At 35.8% G+C, this 21,261-nt stretch overlaps 1 protein-coding gene across 1 annotated transcript in view; it reads right to left on the reverse strand.

The window, feature by feature from the left end:
* The window catches only part of CAAP1 (caspase activity and apoptosis inhibitor 1), a 52,617-nt gene that overhangs the window by 26,067 nt on the left and 5,289 nt on the right, over window positions 1-21,261 (reverse strand). The window contains exons 2-4 of the mRNA XM_047065070.1: window positions 19,932-20,132; window positions 18,887-18,971; window positions 17,760-17,835 (exon numbers count right to left, since the gene is read on the reverse strand). Coding sequence (XP_046921026.1) covers window positions 17,760-17,835; window positions 18,887-18,971; window positions 19,932-20,132 — 362 coding nt within the window. The remainder of the gene's footprint in view (window positions 1-17,759; window positions 17,836-18,886; window positions 18,972-19,931; window positions 20,133-21,261) is intronic.

Genomic DNA, 21,261 nt, shown 5'->3' on the forward strand with positions numbered 1-21,261 from the left:
TAGTCTACACCTAAGTATTATGGCCTAACAGCAATTTATAAAGGATATGAGAACATAAGTGGTAAAATAAGATAACCAATTTATTACCATTTACTAGCCTAAAAGCACAGTCAATCCTTTATATTCATATATGTCTAAGAGAATTGAGCTTATAAACAGTAATGTCAACAAATTGATCCCATTTGTTAGAAAAATCCTTTTATGCTTGAAAATATATGTACAGTAGCTTCCTCTTAAACTATTTTTTGTAACAACTTAAAAATTTAGACACTTGTAAGCAACAAATTGTTTTTTAAAAAGCAACAGTAAAGAAAAATAATTAAAAATCACAATGAATTATTTCACATTCCTCAGGCTTTCATTTAAAAAAATGTGGGGGAAATCCCCAATACTCAGCAGTGTAAAGTGAAATTTTAGGAATACTTATTATTCCAGATTCAGAGTAAAAATCCCAAAGCAAATACAGCAACGTGTTTTTATCAATGCTTACCATGTAACAGGTACTATTCTAACCACCTTACAATCTTTTTCTCACTTAATCACCATCAAAATCCTATAGGTTAGGTGCTGATATTACCCCTATTCTCCAGATTTAAGTAACATGCCAAACATCAGAGAGACAGCAAGCTGTGGAGTTATGCTGGCAGGCATTATTAAATTTAAATTATGCAGGCAGTTTAATTCTACAACCTTGACTCTCTGCATTTATTTAGACTTGCTACTACCTGCAGAAATACTTCTCCACGTAGTAATACCTAAAAATTACAGGTAGCCGTAGCCATATACATATTCATATGGCTAACATGTATCTCAAAGCATAAAGTCAGTTTTCACTCTGAATTTGATCTCAAGGCCCCAGAGAAAAGTACTTCCTTCTTCTTGGATAAACTTATGCTTTTAAAGCATCAAGACAGAATTATTTTAAAAATTGGAATTTCAATGAAAAGACAGGCATGACAGACAACAAAAGACGCATATTCCACAAGAAAGGGAAGGCCTGAGACAGATGGGAATGAAAAGGCAGGAAACATTTCTAACTGTATACCTTTTTGTACTATTTTGTACTGTTTGAATTATATTCCCCACTGAGGCATTTTATTTGCACATATGTACTACACACTCAGAAAAAAGAATCCCAGGATTGTCCCTTCTGTGGGTTTATATCTTGCTTCTTTATGGCCCATGATGCCAGCTGAGGTTGTCAGTACAACGAAAGCAATCTGGTGGGACAGGAGCAGACTAGTCTGCCATTTTCCTAGATCTTTGAGTCATATATCAAATCTGGGCCTGATCACTGCCCACTTGTTTAACCTGCCCGTTAGATTCAAACGATTTTCCCAGCTCTGTTATCAATGATTTCAAGCTTGCCAATGTAACCATGCTTCATCATCACAGTTGGAAAACGGACTATGACTTTGTAGCATGGCCTAGAAAGACCCTAGAACATGGCGTTTGTCCCACTTTTTGGCATTGTTTTTACTTCAATTTTTTGGTGCTGCCAATGCTCTTGAAAGCATGTGCCAAGGCATTCATGCACACCATCACAGCGGCATGGAAGGATGGTACTATTTATATTTTTTAAACCATGCCCATGTATTTGGCTATTCACTTAAAAAAAATTAATGGAAGTACAGATTCACACAAGTTTGTAACAGAAAACAAAGGAGAGAATAAAAAGAAATTAAGGAAATAAATACACAGATCAAATTTACTGAGTAAGAACAGTCTAATCAAGAATTGTGAAAACAATATTCTAAGGGAATTCTTGATGATTATAAAGAGGAGTATGGCAAAATGAAAATTAAAAGAGTACGTCAGAGCCCTACCTTAAAACTTAGACCAAAATAAATTTCAAATGAATCAAAGATTGAAACATTTAAAAAAATCCATAAAGTACTAAAAGAAAATATGAAGAATACTTTTTATAATTTCAGAATAGAGAAGGCCTTTTCTAAATATAAAATAAAACGCAGAAAATATAATGACAAAATTAGACTATATAAACATGAAATATTTATGCATGCAAAAAAAGTAAAAGCCTTAAAAGTATTTTTAAAAAAAGCAACAAGCAAAAAATAATTGCAACCCATATCACCAACAGTATATTAAAAAGACCAAAGTCTTCCAACTACATACAAAGGATAAAAAAATGAGAGTTCACAGAAAACTCCAACAGCTCTATGTGTCGAAAGATGGTTATTCATTCATAATAAGAGAATACAAATTAAAATTCCAATGAGATGCTATCTTTTTTTAATTTTTATTTTTGAGAGAGCATGAGTGTGGGAGAGGCAGAGAGAGAGAGAGAGAGACAGAGAATCCCAAGTAGGCTCTGTACTCACAGTAGCAAGCCCAACATGGGGCTCAAACTCAAGAACTGCGAGATCATGACCTGAGCCAAAGTCAGATGTTCAACCAACTTAGCCACCCAGGTGCCCAGAGATACTATTTTTTTAATCTATCAAATGAACAAAGATCAAAATTAAAGAGTAAGAACACATACACTCCACATGTAGAGGTACAAATCAGTTAAAACTCTGTAAGTCAATTATGGCAAAATCTTTAAAGATTTCCAATGTGCAAACATCTGACTCAATAATTAACTTCTAGATATTTATGCTACACATAAACACAGAGGAACAACATTACTTATATACGGAAATATTTATAACATTTGTAGTAACAAAAGAGTAAACAACTTAAATGTCCACCAATAGACCATTAAATTTTTGCTACGTACAACAATGGAATAGTATACAGGTATATACAGGAAGCCTTACATGTACTAGGTAGAACAAAACCCAAGGAAAGACATTCTATTATATGGAAAAAATTAAGTGGGAAAGGTATGGAATCGTTTGCACAATATGCTGCCATTTTGTGTGAAAAGAAAAAATACATACACACATATATTTGTAAACTATGGAATATTTCTGGGAGGATACACAAGAACCTGGCTTACTGTTCCTGCAGGAACAGGAAGGGAGGAAATGGGTAAAAGGAAAAAGATTTATTTTCACTATATATTTTAAAAACTTTTGGGGCGCCTGGGTGGCGCAGTCGGTTAAGCGTCCGACTTCAGCCAGGTCACGATCTCGCGGTCCGGGAGTTCGAGCCCCGCGTCAGGCTCTGGGCTGATGGCTCGGAGCCTGGAGCCTGTTTCCGATTCTGTGTCTCCCTCTCTCTCTGCCCCTCCCCCGTTCATGCTCTGTCTCTCTCTGTCCCAAAAATAAATAAACGTTGAAAAAAAAAAATTAAAAAAAAAAAACTTTTGTACTATGTACATGCATTCAAATAAATAAGCTCTTAAATAAGAGACACTAGATACATGGTTATGTGGGAAAATGTCCTTATTTTCTAGAAATTCACACAAATATTCAAAATTACTATAATTTGCTTTATAATACTTCAAGAAAAAAGATGAAGCAAAATGGAAAATTGAAAATTGCTATAATCACTAAATCTAGCCAATAGGTATATGGGAGTGTCATTACACTATTATTCTCTGTACTTTTCTATACCCTTGAAACTTTTCATAATAAAAGTAAACAAAAATAAAAACAAACCTAATACAGTGTAATTCCTTTTTTCTAACTCAGACAAGTAATGTCATTTGCCTGGAAAAAAAATCTTATTAACACAGGGAAGCACCTTTAAGTTATATATAATTGAAGCATTTTAGGTTAACATAAAACAGAACTGTTACCTTCCTTCACCAATCTTTGCATCTAAGGCCACAGCCTTACCTTTATTGTGAATTCACAGAACACAGGTCAGTTTCATCCTAGTCACATAAACTATTTCTACTTTTGGCTTATTTAAGGTGCAAAAATCTGAGTGCAAAAAAAAATTAGCCTTTATAATTATTCAATGTTCCCCAAACTTTTAATTGTTATCCCATAGCTAACTGGTAACTTTTTTAATAACTCCACTCTGAGTTTTTCAAAGCAATCAACTTATCAACTATTCTTTTCATATTGGTATTTCCTCTGTTTATATGTTTAACTAAATTATGCAACTACCATAACTGAACTGGAAACAAACATGAATGACTCTTGGTAAGCAAACACTTCAAATGGAGTATTTGAAGTTCACACGTGTATTAGACAAGTTCACACATGTATTAGAGATATTAGGAGACAGTCATCAACAACCAGATTAGCACACTGTGAACATCAGTGAATTTATTTTTCAAATGAACTAGAAAGGGCAATTAATACAAAGAGAATCAGTTAAGTGATTAAGAAAAACTTAACTCTAAAATAGTGATAAGGAAATAACAGAAAAAAGAAAAATACCTGCTAACATCTAACCAAGTCCTTGAGCAGCAAGATGAGGCAGTAAACTGACAGACAATAAAAATGACAACAGATACAATTTAAAAATTGGGTTTCTGGGGGCGCCTGGGTGGCTCAGTAGGTTGGGGGACCGACTTCAGCTCAGGTCATGATCCATGGTTGGGAGTTTGAGCTCTGAGTTGGGCTCTGTGCTGACAGCTCAGAGATTAGAGCCTGCTAGGTTTCTGTGTCTCCCTCTCTCTCTGCCCCTTCCCCACTCATGCTTTGTCTCTCCTTCAAAAATAAACATTAAAAAAAAAAACTTTTTTTTTTAACTAGGTTTCTGTAACACAAAGAATACTCATTGTCTTGTGTGGAGAGAAGTTACAAAACCACAAACAATGCTTCCCAAGTCCCTCAAAGTTCTTTATGGGGAAATTAAGTTGCAATTCAACTGAAGATCCCATCTGAGACCTGTGAGAAGTTCACTTCCTCCCATTCTAAAGAATGTTCTAGAGATTCTGGAGAGGTGCCAATCTGCTTAACATTTAAAAATAACTGGGTCAACAGCAATTGCACTAGTAGGAATTTATCCAAAAGACACAGGAGTGCTGATTTGAAGGGGCACATATACCCCAATGTTGCACCAGCAACAATAGCCAAATTATGGAAAGAGCCCAAATGTCCATCAACTGATAAATAGATTAAGAAGATGTGGTGTATGGGGCGCCTGGGTGGCTCAGTCGGTTAAGCGGCCGACTTCGGCTCAGGTCATGATCTCGCGGTCTGTGAGTTCGAGCCCTGCGTCAGGCTCTGTGCTGACAGCTCAGAGCCTGGAGCCTGTTTCAGATTCTATGTCTCCCTCTCTCTGACCCTCCCCCATTCATGCTCTGTCTCTCTCTGTCTCAAAAATAAATAAACATTAAAAAAAAATTAAAAAAAAAAAAAAGATGTGGTGTATATATGCAATGGAATACTACTTGGCAATGAAAAAGAACGTTAATCATGCCATTTGTACAATGTGGACGGAAGTCAAGGGTGTTATCCTAAGCAAACTAAGTCAGTCACAGAAAGATATCACACTTCACTTATATGTGGAATTTGAGAAACTTAACAGATGATCAGAGGGGAAGGAAAGGAAAAATAAGACAGAAACAGAGAGGGAGGCAAACCATAAGAGATTCTTAAATACAGAGAACTTAGTGTCAGGGGCCGGGAAGGGTAATGGGTGATGATGGCATTAAGGAGGGCACTTGTTGTGGTGAGCACTGGGTGTTGTATGAAAGTGATGAATCATTTGATTCTACTCCTGAAGTCAAGACTACACTATATGTTATCTAACTTGAAAAAAAAAAAAAAACTATAAAATCACACACACACAAAAAGGTAACTGGGTCAAGATCTGCTTCAGTTATCAAATTGGAAGAAATTGGGAGGAGGGGTTTTAAAATAATATGGAAGGGGACAAATGGGTTAGGTATGCGAAGGTTCATTGTACAAAATTTTCCAAAACAGAGCTAAACACATAAATAAGTAATTGGTACAAAGCATAAATGGGTCATGTGAGTCAGGTGAATCACAGGTCATTTTCTGAAGAGCATCATTCCCAAAAGGCTCTAGTCTTGGGTCTACCTGAGACCTATTTTTTTTATTCACTGATTAAAATGCTTACTTATGGGGCGCCTGGGTGGCTCAGTCAGTTAGGCGTCCGACTTAGGCTCAGGTCATGATCTTGCGGTCTGTGAGTTTGAGCCCCGCATCGGGCTGTGTGCTGACAGCTCAGAGCCTGGAGCCTGCTTCGGATTCTGTGTCTCCCTCTCTCTCTGCCCCTCCCCTGCTCATGCTCTGTCTCTCTCTGTCTCAAAATAAATAAAAAACATTTTTAAAAATTTTTTTAAAAATGCTTACTTATGTATTATTTTGCCCATTAATCCAATGCTCCAGAGCACCGTAAATTTTGCTCAAATACTTTTCCTTTTTTTTTTTTTTAATATTTATTTTGAGACAAAGAAAAAGTGGATGAGGGGTAGAGAGAATCCCAAGCAGGCTCCATTGTTGGGCACAGAAACCAATGCAGGACTCAATCCCATGATGTCAAGATCACGACCTAAGCCAGTATCAAGAGTGGGACGCTTAACTGACTGAACCACCCAGGTGACCTCAAATACTTTACTTTTCTGAAGTTTAGTAACAGTAGTTTGTGGAAGATTCTTTTATTCCCAACAAGTTCAGTTTTATTGACATTTACTGAAAACTTAGCATTTGGCTGAATACTATTGCCTGTTTGATGAGCTGAACCTACTGGGTAGCTCTAATTCATCAAAAAGGACATGGATGTTTTTCCCTTATTAAAAACTAAAGGTGGTAAGCAATGAGGGAAACAAAGGCAAGAGAAATATAGTCTAAGTTAAATTTCCTGGGGGCCTAGGTGGCTCAGTCAGTTGAGTGTCCGACTTCAGCTCAGGTCATGATTTCACGATTCGTGGGTTCGAGCCCCGCGTCGGGCTCTGTGCTGACAACTCAGAGCCTGGAGCCTGTTTCAGATTCTGTGTCTCCCTCTCTCTCTGCCCCTTCCCTGCCCACACCCTGTCTGTCTGTCTGTCTCTCTCTCAAAAGTAAATAAACATTAAAAAAAATGTATTAAAAAAAATTTCCTTACAGCCTGCAGCCCACTGATAGACACCTGAAACCTGAAGGACATGACCTTCCTCAAGGACCTCATGGCTATCTTGTGTCTTCATGTTTACCTTTCATTAAAGACTAAAGGTAACCTTACCTCAACAGCAGTCAACCCCTCAAGGTCCTGAAAGCCTTACTTCCAAACTTCTTAGAAACTTACTTTATCTCTATCCCCCTTCTCTTCACAAACTTTAAAGTATATAATCAGTCACTCTTCACAATCCCAAAACAGCTCTTTCTGCTCCTGGGTCCTGTCCTCATGCTACAATCAAACCACCATTTTGCAGCAAAAACGTCTCAAGAATTCTTTCTTAGCCATTTGCTCATGAGCCCTGTTTCAAATATCCTCAGTAGTAGCTGTGTTAGGATAGCTCAGTAGGAAAACTAAAGCAGATGTTAATCTCTAACTGACATACAGCATCAAAGTTCTATCACACATCACTGCTAAGGTTCAGCAACAGAAGAGTGGTCACACAGCACAGTTCTAGCTGCTGCTCTCAACAAGACAACTGACCAAGCCAGAGGAATAGCTCAATATTTTCAAGAATAAATATATTAATGCAAAGTAGTCACTTAACTCACCTACATCTAAGCACTATACTCTTCTTGCATTCTATCTTCACTAAAGTGCCTAACCCTCAAGTGACCATTAACAGCAGTAAACAGGAAGCTACTCCTATTTTGAAGGGTAGAATAGCTTAAAGCTATTTAAGAGATATAATTATTACAGTGTACTAAAATCTAGTATACTGTGCATAGTAACCAGTACATTGTAACTAGTAGATGACACCAACTTGATCTTCTTCTTTTTTTTTTTTTTTTTAAATTTACATCCAAGTTAGTTAGCATATAGTACAATGATTTCAGGGGCAGATTCCTTAAAGCCCCTAACCCATTTAGCCCAGCCCCCTCCCACAAGCCCTCCAATAACCCTCTGTTGGTTCTCCATATATAAGAGTCTCTTATGTTTTGTCCCCCTCCCTGTTTTTATATTATTTTTGCTTCCCTTCCCTTATGTTCATCTGTTCTGTGTCTTTAAGTCCTTGTATGAGTGAAGTCCTATGATATTTGTCTTTCTCTGACTAATTTTGCTTAACATAATACCCTCTAGTTCCATCCACGTAGTTGCAAGATTTAAAGATTTCACTCTTTTTGATTGCTGAGTAATACTCCATTGTGTGTGTGTATATATGTATACATATATACACACATGGATACCTATGTATGTATGTGTATATGTACATACATATGGATACATACATACACACACACACACACACACACACACACACCCCACATCTTATCCATTCATCCATCGATGGACACTTGGGCTCTTTCCATACTTTGGCTATTGTTGATAGTGCTGCCATAAACATTGGGGTGCATGTGCCCCTTTGAAACAGCATCTCTGTATCCCTTGGATAAACACCTAGTAGTGCAATTGCTGGATCGTAGGGTAGTTCTATTTTTAATTTTTTGAGGAAGCTCCATATTGTTTTTCAGAGTGGCTGCACCAGTTTGCATTCTCACCAGCCAACTTGATCTTTTCAACCACTTATATTTAATACCCATGTATTCCATTTTTTTAAGTTTATTTTTAAGGGGGAAGGGGCCAAGAGAGAGGGAGAGAGAGAATCCCAAACAGGCTCCACGCTGTCAGGGCAGAGTCCAACATAGGGGCTCAAACCCACAAAGTGTAACACCATGACCTGAGCTGAAATCAAGAGTCACACACTTAAGTGACTGAGCCACCCAGGGACACCACCCCCCCCCATGTATTCCATTTTAAACAAAAATATTCACATTTGAGATGCACAAAACAGATGTAATTAAAAAAAAAGGAGATTTAAAATAATTCCTACCAATAATTATTCATTTTATAAAAACAATTTCATGTTAATTTTATTCACTGTTTTAAATATTCTAGTGAACATAAAATGGTCCAATTTTTATGTTACCTAAAATCCCTAAAGCCTATTTAGAAATATCTTGTTTTTTTTTTTTTGTTAATCATCCAAAATGGGAATCCAGTAATAGCTAATTTAGAGTATGCTCATTCTCTAAGAAAGTAGCAGTGACCAGGAACAATATTTCCATAACACTCATATCGGAACTACTTTGTGGTATACATTATTTTGAGAATCTGGATTTTTTCATTTCTTTATCTTCTAGAACTGTGATATTATCTCAACAATACTTATTATCTGTAGGAAAACACAGTTTCATTTCCACTACATCCTCCCTCAATATCACTCACTAAAAACACATTAACCTAAGACTCATGAAAAGTTATTTATGAGAACAATTCTAAAATACTGCTAAGATCTCCTTAAAGTGTTTGTATTTTTATTCTTTATATATAAAACTTCAATCCTGATTATTTTATTGCACTATTGAAGATTTAAATATCATTACAAACATATTCTTTAGAGCATAATCATCTTACATTATAGGCTGAGCTAATACCTGTCCTCATTTTTAGTGCTATTTTAGCTATAAAGCTTTTTCTAGCACATTCCAAATGGAGACAGCACTCTAATGCCAGGCCTCTATATTACTTTATTTACTTAAAATTATTGTTATTGTTAAGCAACTGTCATAATCTGTAACATTTACAAATCTTGTCATAATACCAACAGTTCTAAAACACTGCAAAACTAGAGATGCTGAGGTTTTTGGACTATCTGTTAATATAAACTTGTTCATTTGCTTACCTAAGGTGAACTAAAGTGAAAACCCCATCCCTCACCCTTTTGAAAATGAAGATATTTAGAAACTACAGAAGTTTTATCTTTACAGTTCCTAAATCCCATTTCTATAAAAATTGCTACAAGTTAACACTCATTAGTTTCAAATTTCAAAGTAACACACTGTCAAAAATTTCTTACAACTACTGCTTCTGCCTTCTTGTTATTTCTGGTAGTTAAAAAAAGATTAATTTACATAGGGCATATTAAATACCATATACATACACGTACCCATACATATACACCTTATACTGAAAATTGTAACTTTATAGCTTCTTAGACAATCCTAAGAAGCTTCCAATAAAAGCTGTAATAAAAGCACATAGGTCGCCCATTAAAATAAAGTATCAAATTTCCATATATTTTAGTAACATAGATTACTTTAGCTGGACCAATTTGAAATTATTTTTATTCATTAAAATTGGGATGAAAAAAGGTATATGTCTCAGTTGATAAGACACTGACAAACTGACATAATTGGTTCCAACGTCAACCTTTTGGCTCTCCTGTATTTCTCCTTCAATCAGAGCTTCATTTTATAGATATTTTGTACATTAAGTATTCAGGCAAATGAAGTACTGTGTAGCACAATGAAATACATACATACCAGACAAAAAGACAATAGCTACACTCAGGTCCAAATAATTTTCTGCGCTCCTAGGAAAAGTTGTTGATCTGATTTTTCAAAAAATACAGATTTTTAGTGGGATGTCACTTGGTTTTTAAATGTTAGAAACGATTTGAAATTTTTACATGTTTAAATTAAACAAAACCTCTCTATGGCTCCAGGCAAACCATCTATAATTCTGGCTTCTATCTACATTTAAAAAAAAAAAAAATTTTGGGGCGCCTGGGTGGCGCAGTCGGTTGAGCGTCCGACTTCAGCCAGGTCACGATCTCGCGGTCCGCGAGTTCGAGCCCCGCGTCGGGCTCTGGGCTGATGGCTCAGAGCCTGGAGCCTGTTTCCGATTCTGTGTCTCCCTCTCTCTCTGCCCCTCCCCTGTTCATGCTCTGTCTCTCTCTGTCCCGAAAATAAATAAACGTTGAAAAAAAATTTAAAAAAAAAAAAAAAAAAAAAAAATTTTAATGTTTATTTATTTTTGAGACAGAGAGAGACAGAGCATGAACGGAGGAGGGTCAGAGAGAGGGAGACAGAATCTGAAACAGGCTCCAGGCTCTGAGCTGTCAGCACAGAGCCCGACGCAGGGCTTGAACTCACGGATGGCGAGATCATGATCTGAGCCGAAGTCGGCCGCTTAACCGACTGAGCCACCCAGGCGCCCCTATCTACATTTTAATCAGATACCTTGCATTAGTTTTCTATTGCCACTGTAACAAATTACCACCCATTTAGTGGCTTAGGACAACATGAGCTTATTCTGTTACTCTTCCGGAATTCAGAAATCCCAAAGGAGTCTTAGCACAGGAGAATCAAGGTGTAGGTAGTGATGCTTCCTTCTGGAGGTTCCAAGGAAGAATCTATTTCTTTGTCTTTTCCAGTTTCTAAGAAGTCGCCCTACACGCCTTAGGTTGTGACTCCTTTCCAAGCACATCACTGAAACCTCTGCTTATGTCATCCCATCGCTTTTGGAAGCCTTTGATCTTTTTACTACCCTCTTAGAAGGATTCTTGTGGGGCACCCGGGTGACTCAGTCTGTTAAGCATCTGACTTCGGCTCTGGTCATGATCTCACAGTTTGTGAGTTGGAGCCCCGAATCGGGCTCTGAGGGGCTCTGTGCTGACAGCTCGGAGGCTGGAGCCTGCTTCCAATTGTGTCTCCCTCTCTCTCTACCCCTCCCCCACTCATGCTGTCTCTGTCTCAAAAATAAATAAAAACATAAAAAAAAAAAAAAAAGAATTCTTGTGATCACACTTGTCCTAACTGGTTAATCCAAGATAATCTTATCTCAAGATTCCTAATTTAATCATATCAGCAAAGTTCCTTTCTGCATGTAAATTAACATAGTCCTTATGTTCTAGAGATTAGAACATAGACATCTCTGGAGAGAAGTCACTATTCTGTCTACCATATTTGTGTTCTGGGAGTGTTTTGGTAAATTCTTGAGATGTTTCTACATAGATGCTTTTTGTGTCATGGTCTGAAGATTTCTGTCCCCTCCAAAGTTCATATACTGAAATCCTCATCCTCGACATTGAGGGTATTAGTAGGTGAAACCTTTTGGAGGTGGTTAGGTCATGAGACTGGAGATCTCCTGAATGGGATTATCTGTCTCTCTTTTATTTTAATAGTAATCTTCATGGTCAAACTCATGTCTCCAGATCAAGAGCTGCATGCTCTACCAACCAAGCCAGCCAGACACAAATTATATCGCTTATAAAACATTTTCCACATATCTCACAGCCCTTTGCACCATGTGGGAATACAAGAAATCTGCAATCTGGCTAGATGAGCCCTCTCCCAATCATACTGGCACCCTTATCTCAGACTTCTAGCCTACAGAACTAAAAAATAAATTTCTGTTTATAAACTATCCAGTCTGTGGTATTTTGTTATAGCACCCCAACAGATTAACACATTAAGTCCTGTGCAAATAGGGAGTTTTACTTTTTCCTTCTAATCTATACGACTTTTATTTCTTTTTATTGCTTCACTGAACATGTTGGGACTTCCAGTACGTTGCTGAAAAGGAGTAATGAGTAGGTATTTTTGTTTGATCCAATCTTAGAAAGAAACCGAGCAGATTTTCACAATTAAGTATGCCATTTTATCTGTATGCATTTATTTTTAAGTTTATTTCATTGTGGGTTTTCTTTTTTTTCCTAACTTCTTGAATTGATACTTAGTTCACTTATTTTAATTTGGGGATTAGTTATCTATATTTAAGGCAAAATTTTCCTCCAAGTACTACTTTAGCTGTATCCCATAGAGCTGGTTAATTTTTTATTTATTGTTAGTTTTTAGACAGTTTATAACTGCTCTTTAACCTAAAAGCTGTTGAGTTTTAAAATATGTAGGCAGTGAGTTTCCACATCCTTTTTGTTCATTTTAGTTTATTGCTCTAAAGTCAGGACAATAGTTCTTTGAGAATTTTATTGAGCTTTTATGACCAACCTTATTAACAACTTTTCTGGACAGTCCACAGAAGATATGCTCTGTTTTCAGAATACAGAATATGGTCTATATCAATTAATTTATTTAGGTGTTCAATATCCTGATTTATTTTTTAACCAAGTGATTTATCATTAGATAGATGAGAGAGATAAAATCAAGTTCCTATTACTCCTGCACTTCTGGTTTCACGATTCCTGTAGTTTTTGCCTTATAACAGCTACATACAGGAAATGCACATATATGTGGCATATGTACGGCATATATTCCTGTTAGATCATCTTTATGGATTTCACATTATTATCAACTGCCCTTAACTGTCTTGCATAAATCTTTTTGTCCTGAAACCAGCTTTCACTACTATTAGGATTGTTGTATCTTTCAAGTATTTCTTCCAGATCTTCTGTTTGGTTACCGACTTTATTTACGACATAATTTAACACCCAAACTTAAAAAAAAAAATTCTCACGCAGATGCACTTTTTTTTTTTTTAATATATCTAAATTTTGGTATCTTCACCCAAATGGATCTGGGGTTTTAGTCTAATTTAAGAACTTCACGCACCACCATCATAGACTACACAATTTAGAAAGTTATGCTATTTTCTTCAGATGATTTTTGTCTTTTAGTAAAATGTTGGGATATTCTTCATAAATTTCCTATAAAATGTATTTGGAAAGCACATCCTAGTTTTTGTAATTTGTATGAAGAGAATTTTTTTTTTTTTTTTTTTAGTTCCCTGTGACAGCACAAGAATGCCTGATAGCCGGTAAAACATAAGTTCTGGGTGTTTGTGAGGATGCTTCCTGAAGAGATTAGCATTTGAACTGGTGAACTGAATAAAGCAGATAGTCCTGAGCTGTCATCATCCAATCCTTTCAGGGCTAGAATAAAAAAGGCAGAAGGGCAAATTAGCTCCGTCTGCTGGAGTTCAGACATTCATCTGCCCTGGAACATGGGGCACTCCTGGTTTCTGGGCTTCTGGAGTCCTTTGGACTAAGACTGTATTTTGCCACCAGTTTTTCTTGTTCTCCATCTTACAGAGAGCAGATCAGCCGATCATGGGACTTCTTGGCATCCATAAGCACATGAACCAATTCCTATAATAAATCTCTTTTATGTAACTATACATACCCTATACACACACATACACATGCACACACACACACACACACACACACACATCTGTCTGTCTGGAAAAGCTTAATGCATTCTTTTTATAGATGCTTCTGCTATAAGAGGGAACAGTTGTTGATTTTCTTATGCTTATATATAGTCCATCTTATCAAATTCTAGTCTTTTTTAAGAACCTAGAATCTCTCAGCTATTCTAGATTTATAATCTTATAAACTGAAAAGAGAAATACAGTTATTTCTTCTTCCAAAGCTTATCATATCAAAATTAATTACTCTCCACCACCCATCTTTCTTTTGGTCTAACTGCATTTGCTAGAAATGTTTAATGTTTAGAAATGCTAGAAAATGTTTAAAATTAATGGCCATAACAGGCTTCCTGTCTAGTTCCTCATTTTAATTCACTAAGTGGGTAGTTAAATTTGGTCAAATGCCTTCATCGTATCTGAATCATTTTCTACGGTACCTTTTTTACCTATAGCTTATATTGGAAATGACTGCTGAATATTATCAAAGGCCTTTTTAGTATCTACTTATCAGACCATATAATTTTTCTTCTTTAATTTGCTGATATGAATTATGCTAATAGACTTTCTAATTAAATTTCCTGTACATTTATTCCTGGAATAAATTCTACACGGTCAGTGGTGTAACTACTTACTTGATACAACGCTGGATTCTACATGCTAATATGAAGTTACAATCTTTACATCTATATTCACAAGTGAGAAGGCCTATAATCCCCATACACATTTTCGTCACTACTTAGGAGATTTGGGGTACTAAAGCTATGCAGAAATCCTAAAGTAAATTGAAGACCTTTACACCTTTTCCTACAGCCTGAAATAATTTAAATAACACAGGTGTAACGTGTTTGAAAATAACAACAGAAGGCATTATTGAATATTTTATTAGCTGTAAACACTTTACATGTTTTGACTTATTAAGTAATAATTCAGCTGTGAATTCACCTTGTCTTGGAGTTTTTTCAACAGTAGATCCCTATTCACTTTCTAATTTCTTGTTAATCTCCAAATTTTCTACTTTTGCAGAAAGTCTACTTGGTTTATTTGTATTCTGATAGAAAATCATCCATTTGCTAGTTTCAACTTTGTTTATACAATGCTGTGCATGAATTCACACCTATCTATAATTATGATATTATCTCCTTCTTTCTTCCTAATCTCAATTATAACTGTTCTCCACTGATGTCCTTCCTTAATCCAAGGAGTTAATCTATGTTCTGGTCTTTACAAAGACCAAGTTTATAACTTACTCATCCTTTTGTTTGCTTACTATTTCTTTAGTTTTAATGTTTACATTTGTTTGTTTCATTTTTCCAACTTTCTTTTGGCTTAACTTGTTATTTTTAAAGTTATTTTATGTTTATTTATTTTGAGAGAGAGAGAGAAAACTCACGCACAAGAGTACAGGAGGGGGAGGGAGAGAGGGAGGGAAAGAATCCTGAGCAGCCTCCACACTTGAGATCACAACCTGAGCCTAAATCAAGAGCCAGAGGCTCAACCGAGTAGGGGCATCCAGGTGCCCCTACTTTGTTATTTCTTAAATTCCTTTAAGATGTGCACTAAGTTCCCAGGCTAGTCATTAAGCTTTTATTTCTCACATCTAAACCCTCCCTTTAAACTCAGCTTTGTTATGCTAACAGTCAAATGAAACACATGAATTCTAACTGGATCCTGGATCAGAATCAGTTCATTAATTAAAATAAATAAATACACTATAAAATATTTTTTTTAGTAATAGGGCAAATTTTATGTGGGCAATATATTAGAGGACATTATTTGAATTACTGCGTATTTTTTTTTAAGTGACATTGTATTGTGGCTATGGAGTAGACTGTCCTTATTTTTAGGAAACACATACAGAATTAAGCATGACATGCTATGACATCTGCAACTTATTTTTAAATGATTTATGGGTGGGGCCCCTGGGTGGCTGAGTCAGTTGAGCAAAGGACTCTTGATTTTGGCTCAGGTCTAATCCCAAGGTCGTAGGATCCAGCCCTGCACCAGTCTCCATGCTAAGCATGGGGCCTGCTTAAGATTCTCTCTTTCTGCCCCTCTCCCCTGCTTGCTCTCTCACTCTCTCTCTCTCTCTCTAAAATAAAAATTAATGGGTGGGAGGATGGGCTACATGGGTGATGGGCATTAAGGAGGGCACTTGTTGGGATGAACACTGGGTATTATATGTAAGTGATGAATCACTAAATTCTCCTGAAATCATTACTACACAATATGTTAACTAACTTGGATTTAAATAATAATAAAAAAATTAATAAAATAAAATTTAACTAAATTAAAAAAAAACAGATTTATGGGCTTAATTATGTTTCCCTCTACTAAAAAATTCATAGGTTGAAGCCTCAACCCCAGTGTCTCAGAATATGACTACTTTGGGGGCACTTGGGGGGCTTAGTCAGTTAAGCGTCCAGCTTTGGTTTTGGCTCAGGCCATGATCTCATTTTGTGAGTTCAAGTCCCACTGTGGGCTTTGCGCTGACAGTGCAGAAGCTGTTTGGGATTCTCTCTCTCCCTCTCTCTGTCCCTCCCCACCTGCTGTCTCTCAAAAATAAATAAACTTAAAAATTAAAAAAAAAAAAAAAGAATAGGACTATTTTGGAGATAGGACCTTAAAAGAGGTAATTAAGCGGAACACCTGGGTGGCTCAGTTGGTTAAGTGTCCAACTTCGGTTCAGGTCATGATCTCGCAGTGCATGAGTTCGAGCCCCATATCCGGCTCTGTGCTGACAGCTCAGAGCCTAAAGGCTGCTTCAGATTCTGTGTCTCCTTCTCTCTCTGCCCCTCCATTAGCGTGCTCTCTCTCTTCCTCTCTCTCTCTCTCTCTCAAATATAAGTATTAAAAAATTAAAAAAAAACAAAGAGGTAATTAAGTTAAAATGAGGCCATTATGGTGCACCCTAATCCAATCTTACTGGTGTCCTTATAAAGAAGAGATCAGGACATGGGGAGAGACACCTGTCCACGGGGAGGACACAGGGGACACACAGAGAGAAGGGCAAACAAGTCAAGAAGCAGCAACAAAGTGGCCATCTGCAAACCAAGAAGAGAGGCCTCAGAGGAAACCGACCCTGACAGTACCTTGATCTTGAACTTCCAGCCTCCAGAACTATAAGAAAATGAACTTTTCTTTAAGTCAACCAGTGTATGATATTTTGCTATGGCAGTCCTAACAAACTAATGCAATGGCTCTGAGAGAAAAAAAAAAGTGATAAAGAGAGAGAAAGCAAAAATAACAAAATGTTAATGTTGCTGATTTCATTATATGATTCTTTCAACTTTTATGTAAGTTTGAAATTTTCCAAAATAAAAAGGCTTATATCAGCATCCCCAAAACTCTGGGTGTTTTTTATCATCACAATAGTCAAATTTTATGTACCTATATAAAATGAACCACCTTACTATCTCATCTGTGAAATGTGACAATTATCACCTGATATTAACAGGTACTAGAAGAAGTCAGTGAGTTAAAGTGTTCTAAACTACTAACACAATACCTGGTAGAGAAAGCACTTAATAAATAGTGAGTATCACTAGTAGTTAATTCAAATTCCAAATGACAGAAGTGATTCAGCTGCAGGCCGGCATCACTGTTTTACATCTATGACTAGTAGTTTAAGAAAATCATCTTAATCCTGAAAGCAATTAACTGTATGTTCATATATACCAAAATCAATTATTATAAGTAAACAAATCTACACTGTTGAATCATTTTATATAAATACAACACAGAAAAACAATCACATTCTTGAGGTAAGAAATCACTGAAGGAACAACAAAGAAATTCTGAAACGGAAATGAAAGTTTTTAACTTACTGACTGACTAAATCAGATCCCATCTTAGGGCCATCATCTGCCTCCTCTTCCATATCAGAGTCCATACCATTGTCACCTTATAAATAAAATAAACTGTTGAACGCATACTTATAAAATGTCAGAATAATTTAATCATTACACAAAGTGTCATCCAGAAAAATGATGCAAATTAAAGAACTTTGTAACTGATGAGAGGACGTTTTTAATTGCTTACATTTAAAATGAGTTTTTTCGATGCTTTATTAGGTATTTCTAATTGCCTTCCCTTTATCTATTTCATAGATGTATGTGTGTGTGTGTGTATATACTTACAGACTATACCCAGATGTATACATCTATTAGCAAAGTTACAAACTCCATTAAACCATTTTAAATTTTTTATTTTTTTTTTCCAGGTTTTATTTTCAAGTCATTTCTATACCCAACGTGGGGCTCAAGCTCACAACGCTGAGTCATATGCTCTACCAACTGAGCCAGCCACATCACCCCATTAAACCATTTCACATTTAAAAAAGATGTTATCTCTGGGAATCCAGTGTCTCCATTTTTCTGCTTCTTCTCTTGTAATATTAATGCTAAAATCCTTGTACAGTTCCAAAAGAAAAAATAAGCTTGAAAATCTAAAATTCTACAGCTAATAATGTCACAGAGTCATACTTCAGGCAGACAGATAAATGTAGGTAATCTCCAAGAAATTCTTCCCACTCTGCATCCAGGTCTTATTAGAGCAAAAGCAGTATACAACAGGCAATTAAAAGCCGTAAGAACATAAAGCAGAAAATAAAAAATTATTTCAAGAAAAGCTATCTCAATAATTAATAATTTTTTACAGTGTTTTGGGTAAAATCTTTCATTTCATTTTATTATTTGTACAAACTTATGCTCTTACCTACACAGTTGATTTCAGAAAATGATAACAAAAAATCTATTCTTGAAATGCTATTCTGATATGTAAACTATATTTCAAAGTACAAACAGAAGTAAAAAATTACTCAATGATTATCCAATGATTATCATTACTTTAATGAAATTAAAGTAATATCCAAGTTGAAAAAAGAATAACCTAGGATTTATGCTAAATATAATATTAACTAATAAGTTACCAGAGTGTAGAAATATGTTCTTACCCTCAAGAATCTTCAAGATTTTTTTTTCAGATAGGAGCTCTAACTGTTCCTGGCACAGCTTTTTAATTTCTTCTATTGAACAGTTCTAAAGAAAATGACATTAAAAGAAATACACTTATGTAATATAGCACCAATGTAAACTGGAAAACAGCAATTACAAAGAAAAAAGTATGGTTGGCAAAATCTTACATTAAAACAAATTAAAAGCCAAATAAATCTTTTCATTGAGATGAAATCTGAAAAACGGGCCAATTAATACGTAAACATTATAACTTACAGACACTTGATGAAAATAAAGTCAAGTTTGTTAGGAAAGAACAAACTAAGGAGTAAGTCAGGTACCCAGATGTTTTTAATAGCAGCCTATTTGTTAGGTAATTCCTCTAATGATTTAAATACTCAAGTGCTGGTTCTAAACATCTTTGATCCTAAGCCCTATTTCCACAACTGTAAAATTAGAATACCATGAATATATGAAAATATTTCTGAATTTAATGAAATATAAGCTTTTGCCAACCAATATTGTGCACTGTTACATAGCAGAATTATTTCCTAAAGCACCAGAAAGAATCATTATACCTCTAATTTAGTTACTAAAATTGCCTGCATTTAACAGAATTATTTCCAAAAGGTCAATACATTCCTTACCTAAATTTTTATTTATTTTTCATTTTTGTGAGAGAGAAAGAGAGAGGACGTGTGCGCAGGGTAAGGGCAAAAAGAGTGGGAGAGGATTCAAAAACTGTTCTGTGCCAGCAGCCTGATATGGGGCTTGAACGCAGGAACCTCTCAGGAACTGGGAGATCATGACCTGAACCAAAGTCGGATGCTCACTGACTGAGCCACCCAGGTGCCCCTCTTGGCAAACTTTTCAATATACAAAGCCATTTATAGTTCTCCAAAATCCCTTTTTTAATCTTTTTGAAGTAGCCTGTTTTAGTTGAAAACATCCAATTACATAATTTACATTAAGTAAAATGACAGCTACAAAAAAGGTACATATTTCTATATTGGGTATAATCCAATAATATATGTAATGAAATACCTTTAACACATCAGGAAGCATCTTCTGTAACTTCTTCTCGCCTATGATACAGAAACACTGCTGAAGCATTTCTTTTTTGTCTGATATGTAGAAACTAACTGGTTTTAGTGACACAGTCAGGTCCAGTCCACCTTCTTCAAGGTCACTGTGCTCTGCCAAGAATAATTCTTTTTCCAAAGTTGGCAGAAGGTATCTGGTATCCTAAAATTAAAAGAGACAATGAACCATTAAATAAAGGAGAATGTATATGATGTCATACATTTATATTTAATAACTACTTCATTAAACATTTCCAAATTCTTTGCTTGCATAGATTATTTACCTAAAGCCATTAACAAGGACTTTTAATTGTTCAATATTCCTTGATATTACTCTCCAAACTACACTTAACTTGATAAGGTGATATTAAGTGAAGAAATACCACCTTAGGACATATAAAAGGAAATATACTCATCATCAAAAAAAGAAAAATAAAATATACTCACTATTGAGTGACCTCCTATAATTTTAGACTTCTGAAGAATTAGGATATTACTCTCGCAGGCCACTCAACTAAAAATTTTATGTATGCATCGTTATTCTTAAATTCATAAAACAGAATGGCACAGCAGCAAAAATGTTAAAGATCACAAATATTATAAAGTATTACTGCTTATCAGGAGCTATGCTCATTTTAAAAATGCTATGTAATTTAATCATATTCAAAGCAGCCAAGTAATTTAAAACATTTCTGTCAATTTTACCTCTTATCTCCCAAATCTATCAGTTTCTCCAAATCTACTGCCATAATCCTGGTCCAAGGTACCATCATCTTTTGCCTAGATTACCTTAGCAGCTACTAAACTGGGTGCCTTACATCTAATCTGTCTCTCCAATCTGTTTTGTATACTGTTACTAGAATAGATTCTATAAAATGTACATATACTCAACCTCCTTATTTATAACCTTCCAGTGAATTCACACTGATCTTTGGATAACAAAGCCTATCTGGGCCTTCAAATATAACCTATTCTCCCTTCACCTCACATAGGCAGGGCTTTTGTATGTACCATTCCCACTTGAACGGTCTTTCCTCCCACTCCCCCCTCCCCCATCCTATACTCTTAAAAGTAACAAATTCAGATATCAATTCAAAAGGCATTTCTTCAAGAAAATTCTCCCTGACTATATAGTTCAGGTATGTTTATCATTATTTTCTTTTTTTTTTAATTTTTTTTAATGTTTATTTTTGAGACGGAGGGAGACAGAGCACAAGTTGGGGGGAGGGGCAGAGAGAAAGGGAGACACAGAATCCGAAGCAGGCTTCAGGCTCTGAGCTGTCAGCACAGAG

The sequence above is a fragment of the Lynx rufus genome, unplaced genomic scaffold (assembly GCF_022079265.1).
Source record: "Lynx rufus isolate CCGP_SWC_20201006 ecotype Redwood Valley unplaced genomic scaffold, mLynRuf1.p SCAF_10, whole genome shotgun sequence".
Classification (NCBI taxonomy): domain Eukaryota; kingdom Metazoa; phylum Chordata; class Mammalia; order Carnivora; family Felidae; genus Lynx; species Lynx rufus.